A 22,033-nucleotide genomic window follows, 5' to 3' on the forward strand; every position below is an offset into this window, starting at 1 on the left:
CAGCTCTACTTCCCCTCAGACATCAGGAAAAAGAATGCTCACGGATCTTTCCAAGATTATCTCAACCAGAGGGAACATAAAATGAGTGTCTAATCACACTCCCCGTGGAAAGAATGAGCTCGACTAAAAATCATTCCATGAATAAGGTGTTTTTTTTTGTGATTGCTTCCTATTAAATTGATAATTACCTGGCCAGCTTCTATCACCATTCCATGTAAAGCACTAACCAAACCAGAGCATTTAATGGTTATAATTTAATGAATATATCGCGTCACACAGGAGATGAAGCATGAGTGGGCAGCTTCATCTAACAGCTACAACAGTGAAGCTGGAATTCAGGAGCCCAAGTTCTGGGGGCATCTGCGGTGTTTGATGGAGGGGCATGGACCCCGGAAAACGGGGTTCTCCGCCTAGCTCGGTCACCAAGCTCAGGGGCACCAGGAACGAGTCAACTGAAGCTCTCAGAAAGGGCTTGACTTCCCCTACACAAAATGAAAGCAGTACCGCCCGCCCTCCCTCCCTCATAATCGTTCAGAGGGTCGAACACTGGCATGAGGACTTTGAAAACTGTAAAGCAATGGATGGTATTATTATCACTCACTGCTGCCTGGTTCTGCCACCTCAGCTGAATCAAACCTCCTCTCTTCACCTTCGCATAAAGAAAGACAGAGGATTGTAACCTCCGGGCTATATAAAAGAATTGTAAGAATCAATGAGGCAGTGTTTGGAAATGTATCCTTCCGCCCTCCCTAGAAGGAAGGCGCTTTTGTAAGCGATTTCTACTTAATACAGAGAGAATGATCAACCAGATTACAACTGCTCTGAAGAGTTAATGCTATGCAAATAAGTCCCTTCCTGGTCCATGTTAACTAAAATAAAATTTTGTTGGAATCAAAATATGACAAAAAAAAAAAAAACTCCCTTATGGTACAAACAATTAGCTTTTCAGTGACTACGCAAAAAGATATGCACTAATGCAGGCCATTGAAAAGAGGTATTAAAACAATAAAACTTTTGTTAAAAACCTGCAACACAGAAAAAAGCTGGAGGTCAGCCCCCCCTGGGTGATTGCGTACGCGCTCCCACTTGCCCCCACGGCCTGCATCCCCCTTCCTTCCTCTTCCACCCATACTCACCCCAGGTTCAGGTGTTTGAGCTTTTGAAGGCTGCTGATCTGTGTGGGCAGCTCCTCGATCTGGTTATTAAAAAAGTTGAGCACTTCCAAATTCTTCAGCTCTGCTATGTTTGGTGGCACCACTACGGAAACAAAATTGCTGAGTGTGAATATGTAGCCCCGCTCCTCGCAAGGAATGCCAGCAACACATTTTGTTTTTCTTTCTCAGGAAAGAGAGATGAAACTCGAATATGACCATCTGATTCACATATCCGTCTTATTTTTTTGTAGGTTTTTCTTAGGTTAGTAACTCAGTAGAGTAGAAATGGAAATGTTCCTTCAAAGGGCAAAAGAGAATTTGAGAGTGCCATCAGCAGCCCATAAGTGAGTATTCCCAAGCACAAACGCTTTTATAATTGTCATACAATGTCTCCTAAGTACAACTGTTCGCTTCCTTTGGTTTTTTTTTTTTTTTCACCTCCACCAGAAGAAAGACTGCAAACTCCAGATCCTTCCTGGGTGATGATACATTCGTCAAGCTGTTTCAATAGTCGGATATCTGAAGAGCTGTTCTTTTAACACTGCACTAAGTCACAATGGAAGTTCAACCTTAAATGATGAAATATTCAACCTATCTCGTTTATGATTTTGGCTTCTGGCCTTTACACCTTGATCGATACACACACACACACAGTTTACATCAGATTAGCAACAGATCAATGCACTGTTATTACACAGAAATATGAAAAACCAACTCAGTAGCATGATGAATACCAGCCTACAGATTAAACGTTATAATAAACCAGTGAGGGCCTAAGAGTCCTCCTTCCCTGGAGTATATACTTGCAAATACCAAAGTAAAAGCCAAAGGCATCTTTACCTCAAAAGTACTAACTCTGCATTGATAGCGGAAAGACTCCCAACAGATGATACCTTATCCGTCCCAGTCGCTGAGTCAGTCTTCTACAAACATTGGCCATCAACTTGTCCACAGTTCATGTAAACTCTCACACCACGGACATGGGCCTTGGGTCCAGCACAAGAAAGTATCATGTCTTATATCAGTACATTTACTTCCCGTCCCCGCGGCACCCTCCGGAGGGGCGGGGAGAAGGGTACTCCAGAAGACTGGGAAAAACCGGGAGCACCTTTGCTTAGAGCTGCTACACAGGTATGCGTCAAATTCCAAACCGACATTGAAACTATTTCAGGAGGTACCCCCTGCAAGAACTCCAGTGTATGAGTCCCAGCGGAACAAAAGTAAAGAGGACAGGCACACTGTTCATTACAGTTCTGAGTCCTCAATTTCAGCTTATAAAATGTCCAAGGCATCGGTGACCTGACTTCTTTTAGAGCGAAGAAGGCCTGGTAAAAAGGCAAGGGAAATGCTCTCACCGGAGGAAGGGATTGTGAAGAATATGAATCAGTCTGGATTCAGACACTTGGGAGGTGGCAGTGGTCCAGATGGAAAATGAGCAAGGCGTGGATTAGTTACTGAAGTGGCTGGTTGGGGGCTGGAGATAAAAGGACAGGTTTTAATGGGAAAATTCAGGCAGCTGGAAATCACCTCCAGAAACTGTACTCTTGGACACCAACCCGAATGCATATGAGCCCTATCTGTACAATCTGGCCTTAGAAGCACACTCTGAGGTGTGTAGTCAGTAACACGCTCTCCGGCGAATGAACAGTATTCACTATGAGTAAACGATCACAAAGAAATTCCTCATGCCTGATGAGTCTCTGGGTGCTGTCAGCTTACCTGTTCTCTCCCTAGAACGTGAAGTGTGTGAGGCACAGCTCTTCGATGATTACCAGCCTGCTCGGGGGGCCTCGCACTCCTCCCCCCCCGTTTCACCCTCCAGCTCCCACTAAGCTTCTCTCACAGCATTCATCTGATTACTCTGAAGAGCAATAAAGAAAGTTAGTGCAACCAGGAGAAAGTGATGATCTCAATTTAGCCACAAACCAAGAATAATGCAGCCAGAATTACTGCCACCTTCCCAAAGTTACTTTGCCAATGCAATTAAATGCTGGTCTGAAGGTATCGCCTTTTGGACAGGATGAGAGATTATTTCACTCTCCTTGCTAAATCAGTCCAATTTAAGACCACAAATTATGCTAAATGTGATGTAGGGCTTTGTCTTGTGGACACAAACAATAACCCTACATTCAATTTACTAAACCTCTCCCAGCCTTTCGTATGCATGGTGAATTTTGTTTCAAGACTCCATTCAAGCGACAAGGGGAAAATATTACACAGCTCATATTCTCTCTCAACTACGGAATTCCCCCTACCTGGCCATAGTAAAAATCAGAAGAAATTACCATTCAGACCTGACTAGATGAGATAGCATTCACTCTTTCAACCAGTATTCAGAGAACGCTGGTGATGTGTACTGAGCCCCACTTTTAAAACCTAGCATTTCAATACTTCTGGGATAAAGTAAGAAAGGCAAGCTATTTAAACAAAGTAAGTTACAAAAAAAGGAGTATCAGAGTCGGTAAATGGAAACAGGTCTAGTGTTTGGAAAACAAACTAATTCTAATAAAACTGTCCATAAAAAAAATAAATAACCAGTTAGCCAGATGAGCTATGTAATAATGAAATTATATACAAACGTGACATGAACAAACTCAACTGTTACGGACAAAAACGGGAGCAGTACATCCCTAGGCAGAATACTCCGGTGAAATTTTTCAAAGATCTCCACATGACGCATTTGCATGAAGTATTTTAAAATACAAGTGCACAGTCAGCCTCAAGATATTCCTTATTACGCCTTGGCAACATTCCTTTCCATCAATCTGTACTGTTTGTGACTGTGACCCCAGTTGTATACACCCACACAGTCTACACACAACCAGCAGCTGAGCTCACAAGGGAGACAGGTGGACAGCACGATGTGTGAACACAGGAGTCTGGGCTGCACCAGGACCCTTTCAAAGTCCTCCCCGACCTGGCTTTACCATTCTACGATTCTCAAAAGAGCTGGATGATGAAAATCAATGATATGGATTTAAATAACGCAACAAATGGGGCCCTCAATTAGGAAGCTCAGTCATGTAGAACTTTGCTTATGACAGAGAATTTAGTATCATTTCCTGTCAAAAACGACGGCTTTAATTTTGAGACTCCGGTTGCTACAGGTGAGAAAGTTCCCCAATCACTCTCAGGTGTCCCCTGGCTCCCAAATGCCTCGTTCTGCTTTTGTCGCAGGATCAGATGACCGCTGGGAGCCCTCTCGGTCCAGAGCAGAGGTGACAGAGATGGGGTCCTGCCACCCCAGGAGCTATGGCCAGAGACTAGTCTCACGTTATCTTCTGGCAGCTACAACAATTCAGACTGACATGCGCCACAGGACCCTCTTTCCCTTCAAGGCCTCCTAAATCGAGAGCCTGAACGTTATTCCAGTTTCGTGGGAGAAGCGTGTACCAGCCAGACTTAGCAGTCAGCCCTTGCAGTTTGGGGACAGCCTCAGAACAAGCAGCCCAAGTTCCTGGGCGGGCTCACGAGTCTGGGCCAGAAGGGGACTCGGCTAATTTCCTACATTAACAACCCTTGGACAGCAGCTCCCTCCAGCGGGAAGCCTCAGCACGCACTCACTGGACACACTGGGTAGACCAGAGCCCTCCAACTGTAAGAAACAGCTGACCCAGTAACCAGCAACAGTCACCGGCCTCCCCCAACAGAAAAACCTCAATAAACGATTGTTATAGCAACTGGACCTTCACTTTAGGAGCATTTTGTTCTGGGATATAAAACTCACAATTCCACAACCAGTAACTTATTTTTAAAAAAACTGTTAGTTTATGCACACAATAATAAGCAGCAGGGTATGCTCTGGAGCTGGGCTGTCCAACGTGCAGTCACCAGGGAAAATTGCATGGAGGTTCCTCAAAACAATTAAAACTAGAACTACCATATGACCCAGCAATTCCACTTCTGGGTATGCATCCAAAGGAAATGAAACGAAATCACTGTCTCCAAGAAATATCTGCACCCATGTTCACTGCAGCATTACTCACAACAGACGAGACACAGAAGCAGTTTTAAGTGTCCACCAAGAGACGGATGGGCAAGGAAAATGTGGTTTATGTAGCTACAGTGGAATACTACTCAGCCATAAAAAGGAAGCCCTATTTGCAACAACACGGATGGATCTTGGAGTCATTATGCTAAGTGAAATAAGTCAGACAAGAAAAGACAAAACTGTATAATCTTATTTATATGTGGAGGCTTAAAACATACAGACACACACACACACACACAAACTCATAGGAAAAGAGATCAGATTTATGATTGCCAGAGGCAGAGGATGGGGGCTGAGGGAACTAGGTGGAACAGTTAAGACAGAAAAAAAAAAAAAAAAGGAAGTAAACTTAAATCTAGATTAGTTGAAATTAAGTAAAATTAATAATTCAGTTTCTTGGTCACAGAAGCCACATTTCAAGTGGTTAGTGGCTACCATATTGGACAGCACAGATAGAGAACATTCCCTTCACTGCAGAAAGTTCTAGATAGTGCTGCTCTAGGGCAGGGGGTCACAAACTTTCGAGTACACCAGAATTACTGGAGGGCTTGTTAAAACACAGTTGGGGGGGTGGCACATACCTCAGAGTTTCCGATGCAGTAGGTTTGGGATGGGGCCCGAGCTTCTGCATTTCCAAGTTCCCAGGGGATGCTAATGCTGCTGGTCCGCAGACCACTTTGGTGCAGAAAACTTAATTTATTGGTGACATCAAAATCATTAATCCAGTATATATGTCCGTTACGCCAGCACAATAATGCTGAGAAAGATTATCCAAGTTAAGACTTCTCTGTCACCTCAATAAGTTGAGACTTGGGGTTGATGAAAAGTGGCAAAAAAAAAAGGAACTCTAACTGGCTGATCCACCCAACCTGGGGGCTGCAATCCAACCATTTCCAGTCAGCTTCTGCTTCCTCACGCAGCTGGCTCATCAGTGCAGATGAACAAACAAACACTACAGGGCACACCGTCCCCGGGCACGGGTGGGCCGGCCAGAGACACACAGACCCAGGCCCAAGAGGCAGGAATTCTTGCTTATCATTCAAGCTGACATGGTTAGTTTGAGCTCGTACAGGTAGCTAACCAGCACATAAGCACCCTCAACACATAAGCACCAAACATGAATGAAATCGCTAACGTGAAGAAAGAGAGATTTTTCAGATTCCAGTTTCGAGATGGAACAGCCCTCCACGCAACCAGATGAAGCGGCATCAGGAGTGACTAAGCATATCTATCTGTTAACATGACCTCACGGGCCTCCAATCTACAGCATCCACCTTCTCAGAAGACCCCTGCCCCAAATCTTGCCCTTAAAAATCCCCACTTATGGGGCGCCTGGGTGGCTCAGTTGGTTAAGCGACTGCCTTCGGCTCAGGTCATGATCCTGGAGTCCCTGGATCAAGTCCCGCATCGGGCTCCCTGCTCGGCAGGGAGTCTGCTTTGCCCTCTGACCCTATTCCCTCTCATGTGTTCTCTCTCATTCTCTCTCAAAATAAATAAATAAATAAAATCTTTAAAAAAAAAAAAAAAATCCCCACTTATAAGCTACTGGGGAGTTCGGGACTTTGGGGCATTAGCCCCCCCATTCTCTTGGATGGCACCAGACCAACAAATAGCTTATCTTCCTGCACAGCAAAAGCTCCCTGTCAGCTTTTATGGGTTGGCTGTGCACTGGATGGACAAACTCTTGTTTGGTTCTGTCACACCCACACAGATCTTTACGGTGAAATCAGTGCAGAGTAGTATGAACGAGGTTCAGGGAGAAAAAGTCCTAATTCCTCAGTTCATCGAACTGCATCATGACCAAGTGCGGTCCCATTGAAGAGATGCCCCTTGCTAAGCTTCTGGCCGTCGAAACACCGAGAAGTAAATGGAGAATGCTGGGTGGCTGCAACAGCACAGAGAGACCAGCTGGGGTGCAGCCAATCTGGGGGCTTCTCGAGCAAAACCATCGTGTGGCGCCTGAGGCAAAGAAACAAAATCACGAAGAGTGACAGGCTCTGGGAGCAGCGGGCACTGTGCAAAACATAAGGACTGGCGCTCGGCAGTGTGCAGCCTACGGAAAGGCTGGCGGGTCACACATTGGTCTTTGGAGCCATATGGTTAGCACCGACAGCCAGGTCCTCTTCAGCTACAAAAGGGCAGTAAGAGACCACGCACCACGTTACCACCCACGGCTGCCGGGAAGCCAGAAGCTGCTCAGAACACATGTACGTTTTCCTCATAAGCATGGGCATGAAATCCGGAGTCATGAACCCTACCCATCACTTCCACCAAACTTCTGAGTATTCAGAACTACACTGTGCCTAACTGTTTTTGCAGAAGCTCCCAGACTGTTTTGTTTTTTTTTTTTTAATCTGGAGATTCCTGCAAAGGGGAGGCCCTAGGCTAGGGCGTGAAGGCCAAGTGGATGCTGCCTGCATGCCTCTTTGAAAAACTGAATTCATGGTTCAGCCATTGCCTCCATCATGGGAAACCAGGGAGGGACTGCAAACCGCCTCAAGTGTACAAAGAGGGAGACTCAGAGGGGGTGTCTAATAGGAACCACTGCCCATTAGGGCGAAGACTAGCACATGGCCCAGCGGTGGGCACGTTCCCTGCCCGGCAATGGGTAACATGCTACAATCTTGTGCCCTTTTGCAGGGCACAATTCTTTCAGCTACTGACCCACGGGCCCCACAACACGTGAAGACACCACCCTATGGGATAAGGTAAAGCAAAAAAAAAAAAAAAAAAAAAATCAGATAGCACTGCCTCCCCAAACCTGGCATATTTAGATTAAAAAAAAAAGAGATTTGATTGCTATAACAAAGGAAAATTTTCAGATTTCTGTATGCTTCTGCTGCTTTCTAAGATTTCTTGAACAGAAAAGGATAAGGGAAGGTAGAAGATCATTCAACGAGGCCAGTTATTAGATCCCTAAGACACAGTGCTACAACAAAGTTATTAGAAAAAGGATGAAAACCACGAGAATACATCCAAATAGTGGTGAGAGCAAACATTTCTTTGCCCCAATATTGGATGAATACAATACTGGATAACAACTGTCCCCCTGTGCCCTGAGTGAGGCAAGGTGGGAAGAAGCCAAAACAACAGGAACTATGAGAAATATGAATTTGGGGCATTCCTGGTCAGAGTAAAAGGACAGCCCCTTTAATACCCAATTATACTAGCTGGAGACATTAGTCTATTCCTCCCACAGAGGTGATGTCTAGACTCATTATATAGATGCCAATTCTTTCAGCAAATTAGGAATCATAGTCTTGAATTCCAGTCCAATGATTACCTGTAAAGAACAATCTCTTTAGTCGTGCATACAAATAATTACGCTCAGAATTTTATATGCAAAAAAGGTCATTTGTATTTATAGTGATTAATGACTTTTGTTTTCTGGCCCAAAACGCAAAGTGGGTAATGAACTAATTATACCTTAGCACGAGAATGTGAAGTTCAAAAGTATACTAATGATAACTAGGCTTTACAGATTTTATGGGATTTCCTCCCAAAGCAGCTATTAAAACAGTGAATTACAGTAGTTATGGGTTATTTAAAAACATAAAGTTTATGAAACAGTAAAGCAGATTCTCATTTAAAAGGATCTATATGCTCCTCAAGGTAAAAATTAAATACCAAAATATCTAAACATCTAACCAATAAAGGCCAACATCCCCCAAAATCATTATTAGCTTTATAAATGACAATAGTAATGCCACATTCAGTTAAACAACAGTATTTACTGAGCACCCACACCTAGAGGTACATACTTGTTGTATCTCATTATGGGCCCCCTTAAGATTCTGCAGCTTAAGTAATTTTACTAACCAAAAATATCCTGACTTAACTTATTGAAAAGAATCAAAGCAAAAAAAAAAGGTTCTACTCTTTTGGCAACAATGAGAATAATCAATTCGACAAAAATCAGGGAAAAAAGTTACAAGCAAGCATGAAGGCAGATTTTACAGTATAAAGTCAAACATGCAAAAATATATGTCCCTGGGCTATAAAAAATGTGTACGCAAGGCCAAACAGGCCAAACAAATCTCCTAAAAAGCTGACAGGTATGGATTTCTGCCCCTCCTAGGATGCAGAATTTACTTGATTTCTGAATCTTTTATTAATAGCCCAAAGAGAACCAAGGAATGGTCCACACAATCTTGAACCTTGAATTCTTTCAGGAACATACCTTTGAAACCATACTCCAGTGCTGAGGCGTTACATGGGCAGCCCGGCAGTATGTCAATAACCAGCCTTAACCAGGGAGCTGGGTCAGAGAAGCAGCATTAAGACGAAAAGCAGTGGCATTCGGTGGTCAGGGAGGAAGTGACATCTAGTGAAGGGCAAGAAAAAGGGCAGAGGCTTCTCTGGGAAAAATGCCTAAGAAGTTTCAAGACACAGTAAGAAGGAAGAGGAGAACATCAAAACCAAAACCAAAACCAAAACCCACTTCAATCATTGCAGAAAGCAAGCTCACAACCTAGAAAGAGCTCTCCAGGCTCTTAAATATCATCAGAATGTATTATACACACATACACTCAATCCTTGATTATGAACATGAAGGAGACAGCAGACAAGTCAAATTCACACACACACACACACACACACACACACACCATGCTTTGTTAACAGTTCACATCTTCTATAATTAAGAATGACCTCAGCAAGAGGCCACACTGGGTTACTTCTCTTCTTTCCTCATCTTGCATTTTAATGCTGAGGACGGGGGTAATTACATGAGGAAGAAAGGGAGCAAGGGTAAATGCCCAGGGCCAGAAAAATCCACAGGATCCACACGGGGCTTTGTGAATGCCCCCTCTATGTTAACAATTTTGCCTTTTAACCTCTGGAATTCTCCCTGCTTTTCTATCTGAACATGTCAAGAGCCACAGGCATGCCTCCTCCACTGAGCTCCTAGGTTTATGCGGGTGGGATATGTAAACTTCATACATACATCCTTGGCAAGGCAGCTGGGCGATGGTGAGCACAGAAGCTTGGACGCCATGAAAAGTTCCCCACCTTCCAGCTCTAGTTACTTGACCACTTCAGGACTGTTACTTCTACCAGATATAGAGGAGGGAGTCAATAAATGCCCTTCCTTTCACGCTCAAGTCATCATATACGAAAGGTTGGCCCTTCAGAGTCTCATAAACTCTGGACAGCCTTACTTTATTTTCCACATAGTGCAGGTAGTGGGACAGGCAGGCTTTGCAGGAGAAGAGGAGAACTCATCCCAACTTTGTGAAGGATGAGCAAGATTTGAAGAGGGGCAGGGACTGCAGATAAGAATCAGGTGATCAGAGAAGAGTATTATGGACAGGAGAAAAAAGGCTAAAGGAACAGCAAAAAAATCAGACAAGAGGGTTCAGACTGAAAACATCTGAAAAGGAGGTAGATGAGTTTGTGAACTAGTGGTAGGTCAATCGCAATGTTTTGTCCTGTTAGGCTGACTGGCAAACAGAAGAAAAACTGAAATGGGAAAAAGACAGTCTCCTAGGTTTTATGGAAAATGAAATATGCATATATGGTGAAAAGTAATAAAGGGAAACCTCACTCAAACGGATTTGGGAGGCCAGCAGGGGGAGCTCTCACGCTCTACCACTGGTAGTCAACTGCGGACCCAACAGGAAGAGATGGACCCCGCCTAGGGGTACCTTACTATCCCTGCAGGAGGAAGAAAGCCTTACCTCCTTACCCTGGCAACAGCCCAGCCAATCAGAGACAGGCACGACTTAGCCAATGAAAAGCCACCATACTTCCAGCTCCCAGTTTACTCCAATGAGCTCCCCCTCTCCTTTGTCCTCCGGACTTGCCTGTGGTTTTGCCACAGCTTGCTTGTCCCAACCTGCAATTCTCTGCTATTCCCAAATAAACCCATTTTTGCTGGTAAAACAATGGGCAGTTTTATATTTAAGGCTAACAATACATACGCATTCCACTCAAGATTACAATTCTTATTTAACGAAATGTAAATTTCAGCAGCCAAAGTAGGTGGAGCTTGCGAACATTTTTAAAAAGCTATCAAGGGTGAATTTCACATTGCATCGAAAGTCACCCTTTTGCAGTTTTGTACAAATTTCCAGCGAACATCTCTTAAGAAATAGCACCAGTTTATCCACACCGTAAATATACTGCTATCTTTCCCCTACTCCAGGGTTTCTAAATCTGAGTTATATGCACCCCTGAAGAATTCATATATGCACCCCTGAAGAATTCATGGATGGTTTTTATAGGATCCACAAAACGTATGTGCCTTCTTCTAGGGATCACTGACACAGTTTCACCCCATTAAAAAAGGTCGGTGAGTTAGGAAATGTTAAGAACTTCTCCAAAAGAATGTATGTATCAAGGAACTGCACCTCTTAAGAATATCGTCTCCTGCCCTCCTCCACAACACCCACGTACCTACACGCACATACACACACGCACACCACACATGTTATTTAGGAGTAACAGTCAACAGACGATTTATATACACATTTTTGCTATTAAATCAATTCTGTTTGAGAATTATATTGTAAATAGTAAAACAAACACTTTTCAAGATCAGCTTCCCTAGAGGGGCTAGTTATGATTTGGAAAGGGACAGGTTCAAAGTGCTCCCATTTTCTCCACAGCCTGCCAGCATTCTGAAATTCTCATAACTAAAGTCATTCCATTTAAAAATATAACGTGGGGGCGCCTGGATGGCATAGTCAGTTAAGCCTCCGACTCTTCATTTCAGCTCAGGTCATGATCTCAGGGTTATGGGATGGAGCCCTGCATCGGGCTCCACACTGGGCGTGGAGTCTGCTTAAGATTCTCTCTCTCCCTCTCCCTCTGTCCCCCCCAAATAAAAATAGTAATAATAAGAAATAAATACAAAATACTGTGGAAGAATTAATACACTACAGTTTAGCTAGCTTCCTCTTAGCACAGAGCAAGAGTCCAAGAAGAGAGGTTCTAGAACAGGTACATTTTGGTTGGTAGTGCTGGATCAGGGGGCCAGAGTCTCTGAGCTAAGGACACAATACCATCAAGAGACAGCTTCTCCAACTTCACCCACTGGCCTTGGACTACTGCTGGTTCTGGACTGTGGGGCCAACAGATTCTTCCACATGATGATCCAGCAGGTTTACTTACTAAAACCAAAAATACCAACAAACTCCCAGCTGTGGGTAAACTGTTTTATGGTAACCTAACCACTGGTATCATCTGATAGATACTAATTAATAGCTCCCAGACTCAAAAATACTATGTATATAGTTTTTCAAATCCAATCTTTCAAATGGTGGCATAGTAACAAACTGATAAATGTGCACTAATTAAAAAAATAAGCTATTGATCAAAGCCTCTGTATTACAAATACATTTACACTCTTTTAAAATGCAAACAGCAAGTTGTTTTGACATTGTCACAAGATAAATTCATGACACAGAGACGATTTATTTTGCATATTTCCCCTCAGTTTAATTTCATACAAGCCATGCACAGGAACTTTTGCATAAGGCATGACAAATAATCTATGAAAGAAGAACTAGAGACTTTAGAACAGAAAGGTGTTGAACACCGGTGAAGGTCATTCTTATGAGTTGGAACAGTTTATTTGGAACAATCTATGAGCTCTGTAGAAAGCGGTTTAATTTATTATGCTTTTTTAAAAACTGTTTAATTTTCTTCATTATAATTGGATCTGCATATTTTGAGAACGTCATGTTTTCATGTGCAACATGCTCCTTAATTCATTTATAGTAACGTTTATGGTAAATATCCTATCGATATATATACATCTACATAAAATTTTAAAACATTATGTTAACTTCTATATATTTAGAACATTACCTTTGATAAATTATTGAAATCACTAATAAAGAAAATCCTAGCATTTGTTAACTGTAATTTCAAATTCATACATAAGCTATAACTAATGGTAAATAGTCTGTTAAAAAAAACAAAAAACACATTTCGCCATAAAACTTATTTACTGTCTGACTAGCCATTTCCGATGCACTAAATGACAAGATACAGTCACATTAAGGCCTCAAACTGCAGGCAAAACTCCTAAAACCTCAAAAAAAGGTTTTATATGACAGTTCAAAGTTCAAAGTATAAAACTGAACAATTACACCCAGAGACCCAGACTTATGAAAGGTTTACACAGAGCTGGCTGCACAACGTTCACAAAAAGCGAAACAATATCCTTCATATTTTTTGCACAAAATGATGAATGCTTAATCCTCAGAATGCATGGGTCACAAAATGAAAAACACGACTGTCATATTCAAGGTGCTAGCAATATCTGTATGTGGGTTTGGCTGTAAAAATAAAATTGTTTTTAAAATTAAGAAAAGCCTCACATTAAAAAATTATGCCCAGAAACTGTTTTGGCACCAACTCAGAGTGTAATTCATTTCATAAGGTAGAGCATCCTTCCCTTCACAGTGGTATTTAGTAGAAGAATCTACATAAGTCCTCACAAAATGCACATTTCCCTGAGATTTACATGGTTATTTTTGAATTAAAATCTGGTTATACGCATACATATTTTCAACTTTCTTCCACAGGAATAAAATCTTACATATCCCCAATACAAAATACTACAAAGGGCAATAAAATTCTTCCAGTGTAAAGAAGTAAACTTTCTAACTTGAGAAAGTAGCCATAATAAACTAAAAAATGGTATGTGAGACAGAATGATAATTATAGGTGCAAAAGAGAAAATATGTATCCTTATAGAGGATATAACTTAATTATGGCAAACTGCACCACGTAAATAGCAACAGCAACATACCCTATTGGGCAGGGCAGAATAGCTTGCAAAAAATTTAATCTGATGACACAAATTTGGTTTTTTAATCTTTTAGCCAAAAGACCCACGGGGGGGTGGAAAAAAATACGTATCTCAACAGTGACCTCTAGTGGACAAGTCTTAAAATGACGGTCTCAAAATGAAATTCTGTAAGACTGAAAACAAGCAGGAAAACATTTACAAAGCTAACCCTCCCAAACCACCATAAAAACCAGGTATGAGCTTACCCAACTGAAAAGACTCAGCAAACACTGGCTTAAAAGGCAGAGTAATCACAAAGGCAAGCAAGCATTGGAGCAGGGGGGCAGACACATAGGAAAACAGTCTTTGAAATCACTGCTATGTTCCCTTCTTTCAAAACACTGAGAGCAAGCAAGCCCCTGGGTAGGTCATCTCCGTCTGCTCTGACTTAGCCCAACTCATCACCTGCCAGTGCATTAATCAACCTGTATTAACTGAGGGCCAAGGTGATGTTCAACATGCTCTTGGTACTTTTGGAGGTGCGGGATACAAAAGAGCTTCAGCCAGGGCTCCTGACCTCAAGGAAATTATAATGCAATTAATTGCATGAAGAAATCAGTAAATAATTGGGAATCTTAAATATATAAAACTAACTTGAAGTGGAAGAATAACAGGCACGGAAGCTGTCACAGCTTTAAGAACGAAAGGAGGCTTTATGGAGACGTGACACTCAGATGAGCCCATCAGGGTCGCCGCGCAGAAGGAGCATCCGTGGGTCATCCTGACACCAGCTATCCCCACCTGTGGATGCTGAGCTGTACCCGAGGGGTGCCATCCCAGCACATCACTCCTCACTATGAAAGGATCCCCATGACGAGGAACACGACGTGGACATCAATGCCCAGGATGCCGGGATATGCTTCTTTAGAGCACTCACATTCTCCAGCATGTGTGATGTGAGTCCATGAGTAGGAAACAGAAGTGTGTGGTGGCCACATCTACTCAGGTCCCTATACCACTTAATCACAAAAGTCCAATTTCCACACAGATGTCTTCACCTCAGGCCAGCTGTGTCCTCCCAGGACCTCCCTGCCATCTACTGCTTTCTGTAGACAATTCCTGGGAAGCCACTATGTGCTCAGTAATAGGTGTTAAAGAAAAATAAATAAATGGTCCCCACTTTCAAGAAAGCTTAAGATCTACCTGGAGAGAGCGAGTAAACATAAAGCAGTAGGAGGACAAGCACATGCTTCTGCACTGGTGTTAAGGGTCTATGAACAATAGGAGTTTGGGGAAGAAAGATTGCCCACTGGCCAGGACGGCCAGGGGAGCCTCAAGCAGAGGAGGAGGGGTGAGGCCACACGGGTGGAAGGGAGGAGGCAAGGGAGCACGGGTGCAGAAGCGGGCTGGGCATGAGGAGAGCCTGACCAATCTGTCGGAAGCAAGCGGGGAGGAAAAGCTGGCTGGGGGGGTGGGGATGCAGATGGGGCAGGTTCTTCAAGCCAGGCAAAGCGCACCTTCCACCAGATGCATGTGGTTATCACGGGGCGAATGCTGTTTCAGACAGGACAGCCTGGTGGAAGAACCTCATCTTTACTCTGAAACCATTCCCTCCTGGGCCAGAAAGCACCTCTGCTCGGTTGCCCGCCAGCACCTGCCCCGTCAGAGCAGAAGGGAAGAAGGAAAAGATTCGCTCACTGCTCTGCCTTCCGCCTAAATACATCAGGGAGCGTGCCCCTAGGGAAGTTGTTCCAGGCCGAGCAATGCCCCCCTCCCCGCACCCCTGGCCGCCCCCCCGCCCCCCCCCCCCGACTCTACCCAAACCCATCCACACTGTCCCAATCCCCCCTGGTTTAAATGTAAATAGTGCTGCTGTAGAATGATGAACCTCTAATAGTGACTGGCTTGACAATTTGGGAGTATTTTTTATGAACTCAAATACAGAAAGCTTTAAGGATTTCTGTTGGCAGAATCTTGGGGAATTGAAGGATCATCTGCCCACTTCCGGCTTCCTGTGGTCTCCCTGGTACTACGCCGAGAGCACCTGTCCACGTCAAAACCACCAGCAGGGAAAGGAAGCCCACTCATTGCCCCACGGTCCCGATGGCCCTGCTGATATTGACTCCAGTGTGTGGAGTCCCACGGTGACCCCAAATCAAGTCCCAGTCTGAGCCAGCTAGCCATTCATTCCATGAGCACACAAGTGGGAATGTCAAACGACAGTGTAATTGGCAGACTAAGAGAAAAACACAAGCACTTTCTGCAAGACAAAAGCAGGGCTGAGGGGTTTCACTTCTAAGTGCCACTGGTTTTAATGAAGCATTGTCAGCCAGGCCCTATTAAAAACCACAGAAAGTGAAAGACACTGATTACCATACAAAGTGACAGGAGGGTGTGCTCAGCCACTTGCATTTAATGCATATTTATATTTCCATCAAATGGACATATTTACTATAAATACTTGAAAAACCATAGCGAAGTCATTCATTTAAATGCCAGAAAAATAGTAGAAGATGCTAATTTGACCTTAGTGGAACAGATCGAGTGTCACTGACACGACTCACAATGGCTTGAAACAGAATTTACCAAGACGATTAATTAGAGTTTACTGGATTAGGTCAAGAATGTCTCAAACAGAAAAAGGAAAAAAAAAAAAAAAAGAAAGGAAAAAAAACAGGAAAGGAAGAAATTTGAAGTTTGAATCCATTCACAGCCAACCTCTTTAATAGCAGACACAATTTAACTTCATTTTTATGCCTCTCTAAATTAATCTCGTATTATATGCCTGGAGAAAGAAACTGATCCACTGATCCCTGAAATTTCTATCTTTGTGGACATGTGAAAAGAAATAAACAACGACTGAAAAATCTGAAAGGTTTTTTTTGTTTTGGTTTGGTTTTTTGTTTTAAAGAACAGATCAATTAGTGATGTAATACGAATGGAGCGTGTTTTGCTTCTTGTTTAAATGTACACTTTTTTCACTCTGCTGCTGATGCAAATCTAACCACGGGAAGCTTGGTAATTAAATATTTTTATGAACTGTGCAACAGCTTCAGGGAATTCAGGGATCATGCTGTCCACCTTTCAAGACAAACTGCAAATCCCCTCTAAACTGGGATTATGGTCTCAGTGGACAAGACGATCCTTTGTTATGAAAACCATGAAACTGGCAGCATATTACCGGTTACAAAAACGATCACATGTGGGCGCCTGGGTGGCTCAGTCGTTAAGCGTCTGCCTTCGGCCCAGGTCATGATCTCAGGGTCCTGGGATCGAGCCCCGCATCGGGCTCCCTGCTTGGCGGGGAGCCTGCTTCTCCCTCTCCCTCTACTGTTCCCCCTGCTTGTGCTCTCTCGCTCTCTCTGTCAAATAAATAAATAAAATCTTTAAAAAAAAAACGATCACATGTGACGTAGAGCCCTCACTTTCAGCTTCTGTGACCACCGTTACTCATATGTGACGATCATGTCACTCTGCCTTGGCCTTACAAATATGTGCTTTTAGTTAAAAATGAACTAAATCTGCCTGTTTCCCAGCACACAAAGGGCCCTAACTGCCCTCTTAGTTCTCAATAATCAACAGCTCGGTGACATAGCCTCGAGCTGTACATAATGCACATACACACATAAATTCACGTGACAAATCCCTCAACATGACATTCAGCTCAATTTCACGGGACTCAGAAAGCGCCCTAACAAATTCTTGCCACATGATTAGAAAATCATTCAAGTCTGCAGGAAATATGGCACGCACAAAGAAGTGACAGTCAATTAGGAATGAGAAAGGAGAGTTGGTCCCTGTCATTAAAATCTTTAAAGTCATAGCTCTAGGGATAAGATGGCGTATTATCATTCACATGAGATATTTTCATAAAAACAACTATCAGTTCTCCTGTACGTTAACCATGCCATGACACAACCCAGGCTCCAGAGAATTCTTCTTGGGAACGAGACTCAAAAATGTGAAAAATGCAGATGCCAACTTACATAACTTCCATATGTTGTGGGGGGTTCCCCCCATCTGAGAAATAGAGCAACAGTTAAATATTCTCCTTTTGGGGGAAGTACAGAGAAAGCCAAGAACTCTTACTCTAATATTTTTTTTTAAGATTTTATTTATTTATTTGACAGAGAGAGAGAGACAGCGAGAGAGGGAACACAAGCAGGGGGAGCGGGAGAGGGAGAAGCAGGCTTCCCGCCAAGCAGGGAGCCCGATGCGGGGCTCGATCCCAGGACCCTGAGATCATGACCTGAGCCGAAGGCAGACGCTTAACGACTGAGCCACCCAGGCTCCCCAACTCTAATATTTTTTAACAAGTTTTTATTTTTCCATGAAACACTTGTGAATCGCCTGGCAGTTGAGGTCACTGGAACACTTACCAGCCCTGAAAGGAACCATTTCCTGAGAAGCAACGTCATGATGTTCTTGCTTCAGTTTACACATGTGAGGAAAGAATCCTCAAAACATGCAAAGTAAAAAAAAAAAACAAAAAAAAAACAGAGCGAAGTACAAAATACAGGAGAAGATGCTCGTGTATCGCACAGACACCAAAAAAGATTTTAGGTTTCCCCAAATAACACCTGTCATTAGCATCTTTAAAGGAAACAAAAGAATCAGCAGTATCACAATATTACCTACAAGTCAGAAACTGTGTAACCAACGGTAAAGTTAACTCACTTGTTAGCTTGTTGTGGCTGAGGACCAGCTGAGTGATGTGGGCTAAAGAGACTGCAAAAGAAAAAAAAAAAATCACAGTCAGTAAAGGTACCCAAATTATCCCCACACTCCTACAAGGTAAAGCTTTAAATTATCTTCACAGGTTGAAGTGTTATTGCCCAAAAAAAAGAAGCAAGGTTTCATGTAACACTGTCTGTTAAATGTTATGCCAAATTAAGAAAAGTTATGCAATTAGCACAGCGGGTTAGAGCTAATGGGATTAATGTCACAGGATCAAACATTACAAGGGCCAGTTAGCTTTGCGCTGAGACCCGCACCACTGGCCTAGCCTGAGCGATCCGTCTCAGGAACGAGCGTGGAGAGGAACAGCGCCTCACCTGTCCCAAAGGGAACATCATATGAAGACGGAATGATCATGTCCCAGTAAACAGGGAGCATGTCACTTCACCTGTGCCCACTGGCAACCCAGAAATTCTTCTACACGCTACCGAGTGATGAATAGGAAAAAACTTTCCCCTCAAATTATTTTGGTTGATGTTTCAAAGCACCCGCAGATTGCTCACCAGTTCCCAACAATCTCATGGAGGTTTAAACGGAACAAGATGAGACTTGCTTAAAAGATGGCTTCTCCAATTTTATAAAGAAAGACAATACAGATCCACAAGAAAGAAAAAAAAAGTCCAAGAAAAAAGCGACCTGCCTTCCATTTTGGGCTCTAAAACTTCGCGGGATGATCAGCATATGTTTTAAACAGTAAGTTTTAAATACATATTTTTTTTATTATTATGTTATGTTAATCCCCATACAGTACATCATTAGTTTTTGATGTAGTGTTCCATGATTCATTGTTTGCGTATAACACCCAGTGCTCCATGCAGAACGTGCCCTCCTTAATACCCATCAACAGGCTAACCCATCCCCCACCCCCTCTCCTCTATTAAATACATATTTTATATATTAAACAGATTTAGACATTTTTCCAATATTCTTTCTCTAAGAACATTATTATATTAATGCCTCAGAGTTTTTTCCCTAAGAAGTAAGAAGACAAAAATTTTTCTCAAGAAGGGTCTCCATGTTGGACCCCAGCATGTTGGGAAGAAAACAAGAATATCACCCTTGACCACAACTTTTGAGTAGGTTTCTTTTTTTTTTTTCAGCCATTGCAGTTATAGAAAATTCAAAATGCAGTACAGGTACCTGTTTTCCTGCCCCGACCTTTCAAGAGCACATGGCTGGCCTGATGCCCCATAAAGTCAGAGTATTCCTCGGACGGCGTCCTCCGACAGAACCCCAGCACAGCCACCCAAGCCAAGAATTTCCCATCACACGTCATCACCACCTACTCCTCAGCCCTCACCCCAGTTTCACCCGACGCCCCAATCACTTCTTGTAGAAAAAAACAATCCGGTTCACAATCCAGCTGCGTGCAGCTAGGGGGTCTCTCAGATCATCTCTTGTCCGCACTTCTCTTTCCCTGCCTTTCACGACCGTGGCAACTGGGAAGCCTGCCTGCAGGCCAAATTATTCTATATTACAACCTCCATGCAGAGTCGTCAATTTGTTTGTTCGCGGTTAGACTGAGGTTAAGCCTCTTTGGCAGCAATGTCAAGGAAACGTGGGGTTCTCCTCGATGTGTCCTATCAGGTGGGCACAACTTCAGTTCGTCCTGTCACTGACCATCTTCCCTGGATTGCTGACGTCTGCCAGGCTTCTCCACTGAACATGTACTCTTTTCCCCTTTGTAATTAATAAGCATTTGGAGAGAACGGGGTTTGAGGACGGGAGGGTACTTCGGAACTCTATAAATATCCGGCGCCATGTGTGGTGCATGATCCCCAACCACAGCAATCTTTACCCTCACGGTACCGCTGGCAATGTCCGGCAACGTTTCTGATTCTACCAACCACGGCCACTGAAAACCTAAGTTTCCCACACTGTGTCTGTATGAGCCAGCACTGGTCTGCGGCAGAGGCACCCCGAGGGGAGGGGGCCTGGGATGCTGCCTCACATCCTCCAGGGCACGAGGCAGCCTGCTCGCTCCTCTGCAGGAATCTCTGGAGCACGAAACAGTCCGGGTGCTTCTGGAAGGACAGTCGGGCAGGGCATAGTTTTAGCTCCTCAGGACCATCCAGTCCAAAATGTCAAGACCGTTGCTGCTGAGAAACTGCAATTTATTTCTTTGTATCTGGATGGCCTTGTGGTTTCCTATTTCAGTCAGTGGATTATTGTCTATCGTTCTTACTTATGTTGGTGTTCCAACTGCCCGATCTGGCGGTCCAAGCCGGCCCCGAGCCTTCTGACGGTCCCCACTGCTCCCTGAGCACTTCGCCACTTCCTGGGACAAGATATTCAGGCTCATCTTGTCCTTTTTCAGCCACAGCCCCGAAATCACCATTTCTCTAATGAGCTCTGGTTCCTTTTTGTGGAAACTGGTATTTATAAGACAAAATCTGGGCACCAGATGTGCTCATTGCTATTTGGGGCTCAGTATTCTCAGCTCCTCTCAGTGGACAGAGCTTGAGAATACACACACACACACACACACACACTCTCTCTCTCTCTATACTGATTTCACTATATTATTGAAAACCCTGGCTTCACAACAATTTCTCCAGCTCCAATACAACATGACACAGTTCATTCCAGTTTCTTCCCTCTGTATTTGTGATTCCCTTCTCTAACAGAACTGTCGCTTCCGTTACCTCTAACCTACTTACTATGTAATCAATAACCCTATATATAGCTGCACGGAAGAGAGTTCTCTTACAGCTAGACCGAGACAGCTCTACGCTTATTTGCAGGGGCCCCTGGAAGTTTGGTACAGATTCTTGGTCAAGATCAAGATGAGGAGGCTGGCTAGCAACATGTGATGTTCAGCTTAAAGTTGAAGACACCCAGGAAACCCCCACGGCCAGCTTGTTTACACTGTTTAGGGATGTGTAGACTGATGGCTTACACCCGGCTATGGGGCACAGGACCAGTCGAGCATGAAAGACATTGCTGGACACTTCTGGCCAGGCTATCTGAAACTCACATTCCTCACACACATCTTGGTGGTTCATCATGTGGACAGCAAACATGTCCTGAGCAAGGAAGAAACGACTCTGGGGAGCAGCCCCACAGAGCCTATGATGCCCCGGGGGCTCACCCAGGCTTCCTTAGGCCTGCTAAGCCAGATCCTGTGCCTTTAATAACTCCATAAGTGGGTGGGGTCTGTGGAACTGGAGTCCTTTCAACCTCTCCAACTTCAAAATCAATTCAGTAACCAATCTCCCCCACAACCCCTCCCTCCTGCCGGGATATCTTCACACTCTGCTCAGACTCCCCTGCCCACCTGCCCCTCCACAGCGACACCCTCCTTATCCTGCTTGGGCTGGGACCTCGCAGGCCAGGCTCCCACACCTGCACAGATGCTCAATTCACCCCACTCGGGTCCCCACCCCCCGCTCTAGGTCACCAGTGCTCCCG

The 22,033-nt window shown here is 43.8% G+C and overlaps 1 protein-coding gene and 1 long non-coding RNA gene across 6 annotated transcripts in view; both read right to left on the bottom strand.

Annotated features, from left to right (window-relative positions):
* RSU1 (Ras suppressor protein 1) overlaps positions 1-22,033 on the bottom strand; it is a 172,560-nt gene that overhangs the window by 137,139 nt on the left and 13,388 nt on the right. For all 5 annotated transcript variants that reach the window (XM_081820681.1, XM_081820679.1, XM_081820678.1 and 2 more), the window contains exons 2-3: positions 18,563-18,613; positions 1,137-1,257 (exon numbers count right to left, since the gene is read on the bottom strand). In XM_081820681.1, the coding sequence (XP_081676807.1) occupies positions 1,137-1,257; position 18,563 (122 nt within the window). In that variant the 5' untranslated portion in view covers positions 18,564-18,613. The remainder of the gene's footprint in view (positions 1-1,136; positions 1,258-18,562; positions 18,614-22,033) is intronic.
* LOC145721657 (uncharacterized) lies at positions 6,193-9,133 on the bottom strand. Its single transcript, XR_014145485.1, has 2 exons — positions 6,692-9,133; positions 6,193-6,477 (listed from the first exon to the last, which is right to left on the bottom strand). It is a non-coding gene; the product is annotated as an uncharacterized LOC145721657 (long non-coding RNA).

Source organism: Leptonychotes weddellii, chromosome 5 (assembly GCF_054177405.1).
Source record: "Leptonychotes weddellii isolate Sample4059 chromosome 5, ASM5417740v2, whole genome shotgun sequence".
Lineage (NCBI taxonomy): Eukaryota > Metazoa > Chordata > Mammalia > Carnivora > Phocidae > Leptonychotes > Leptonychotes weddellii.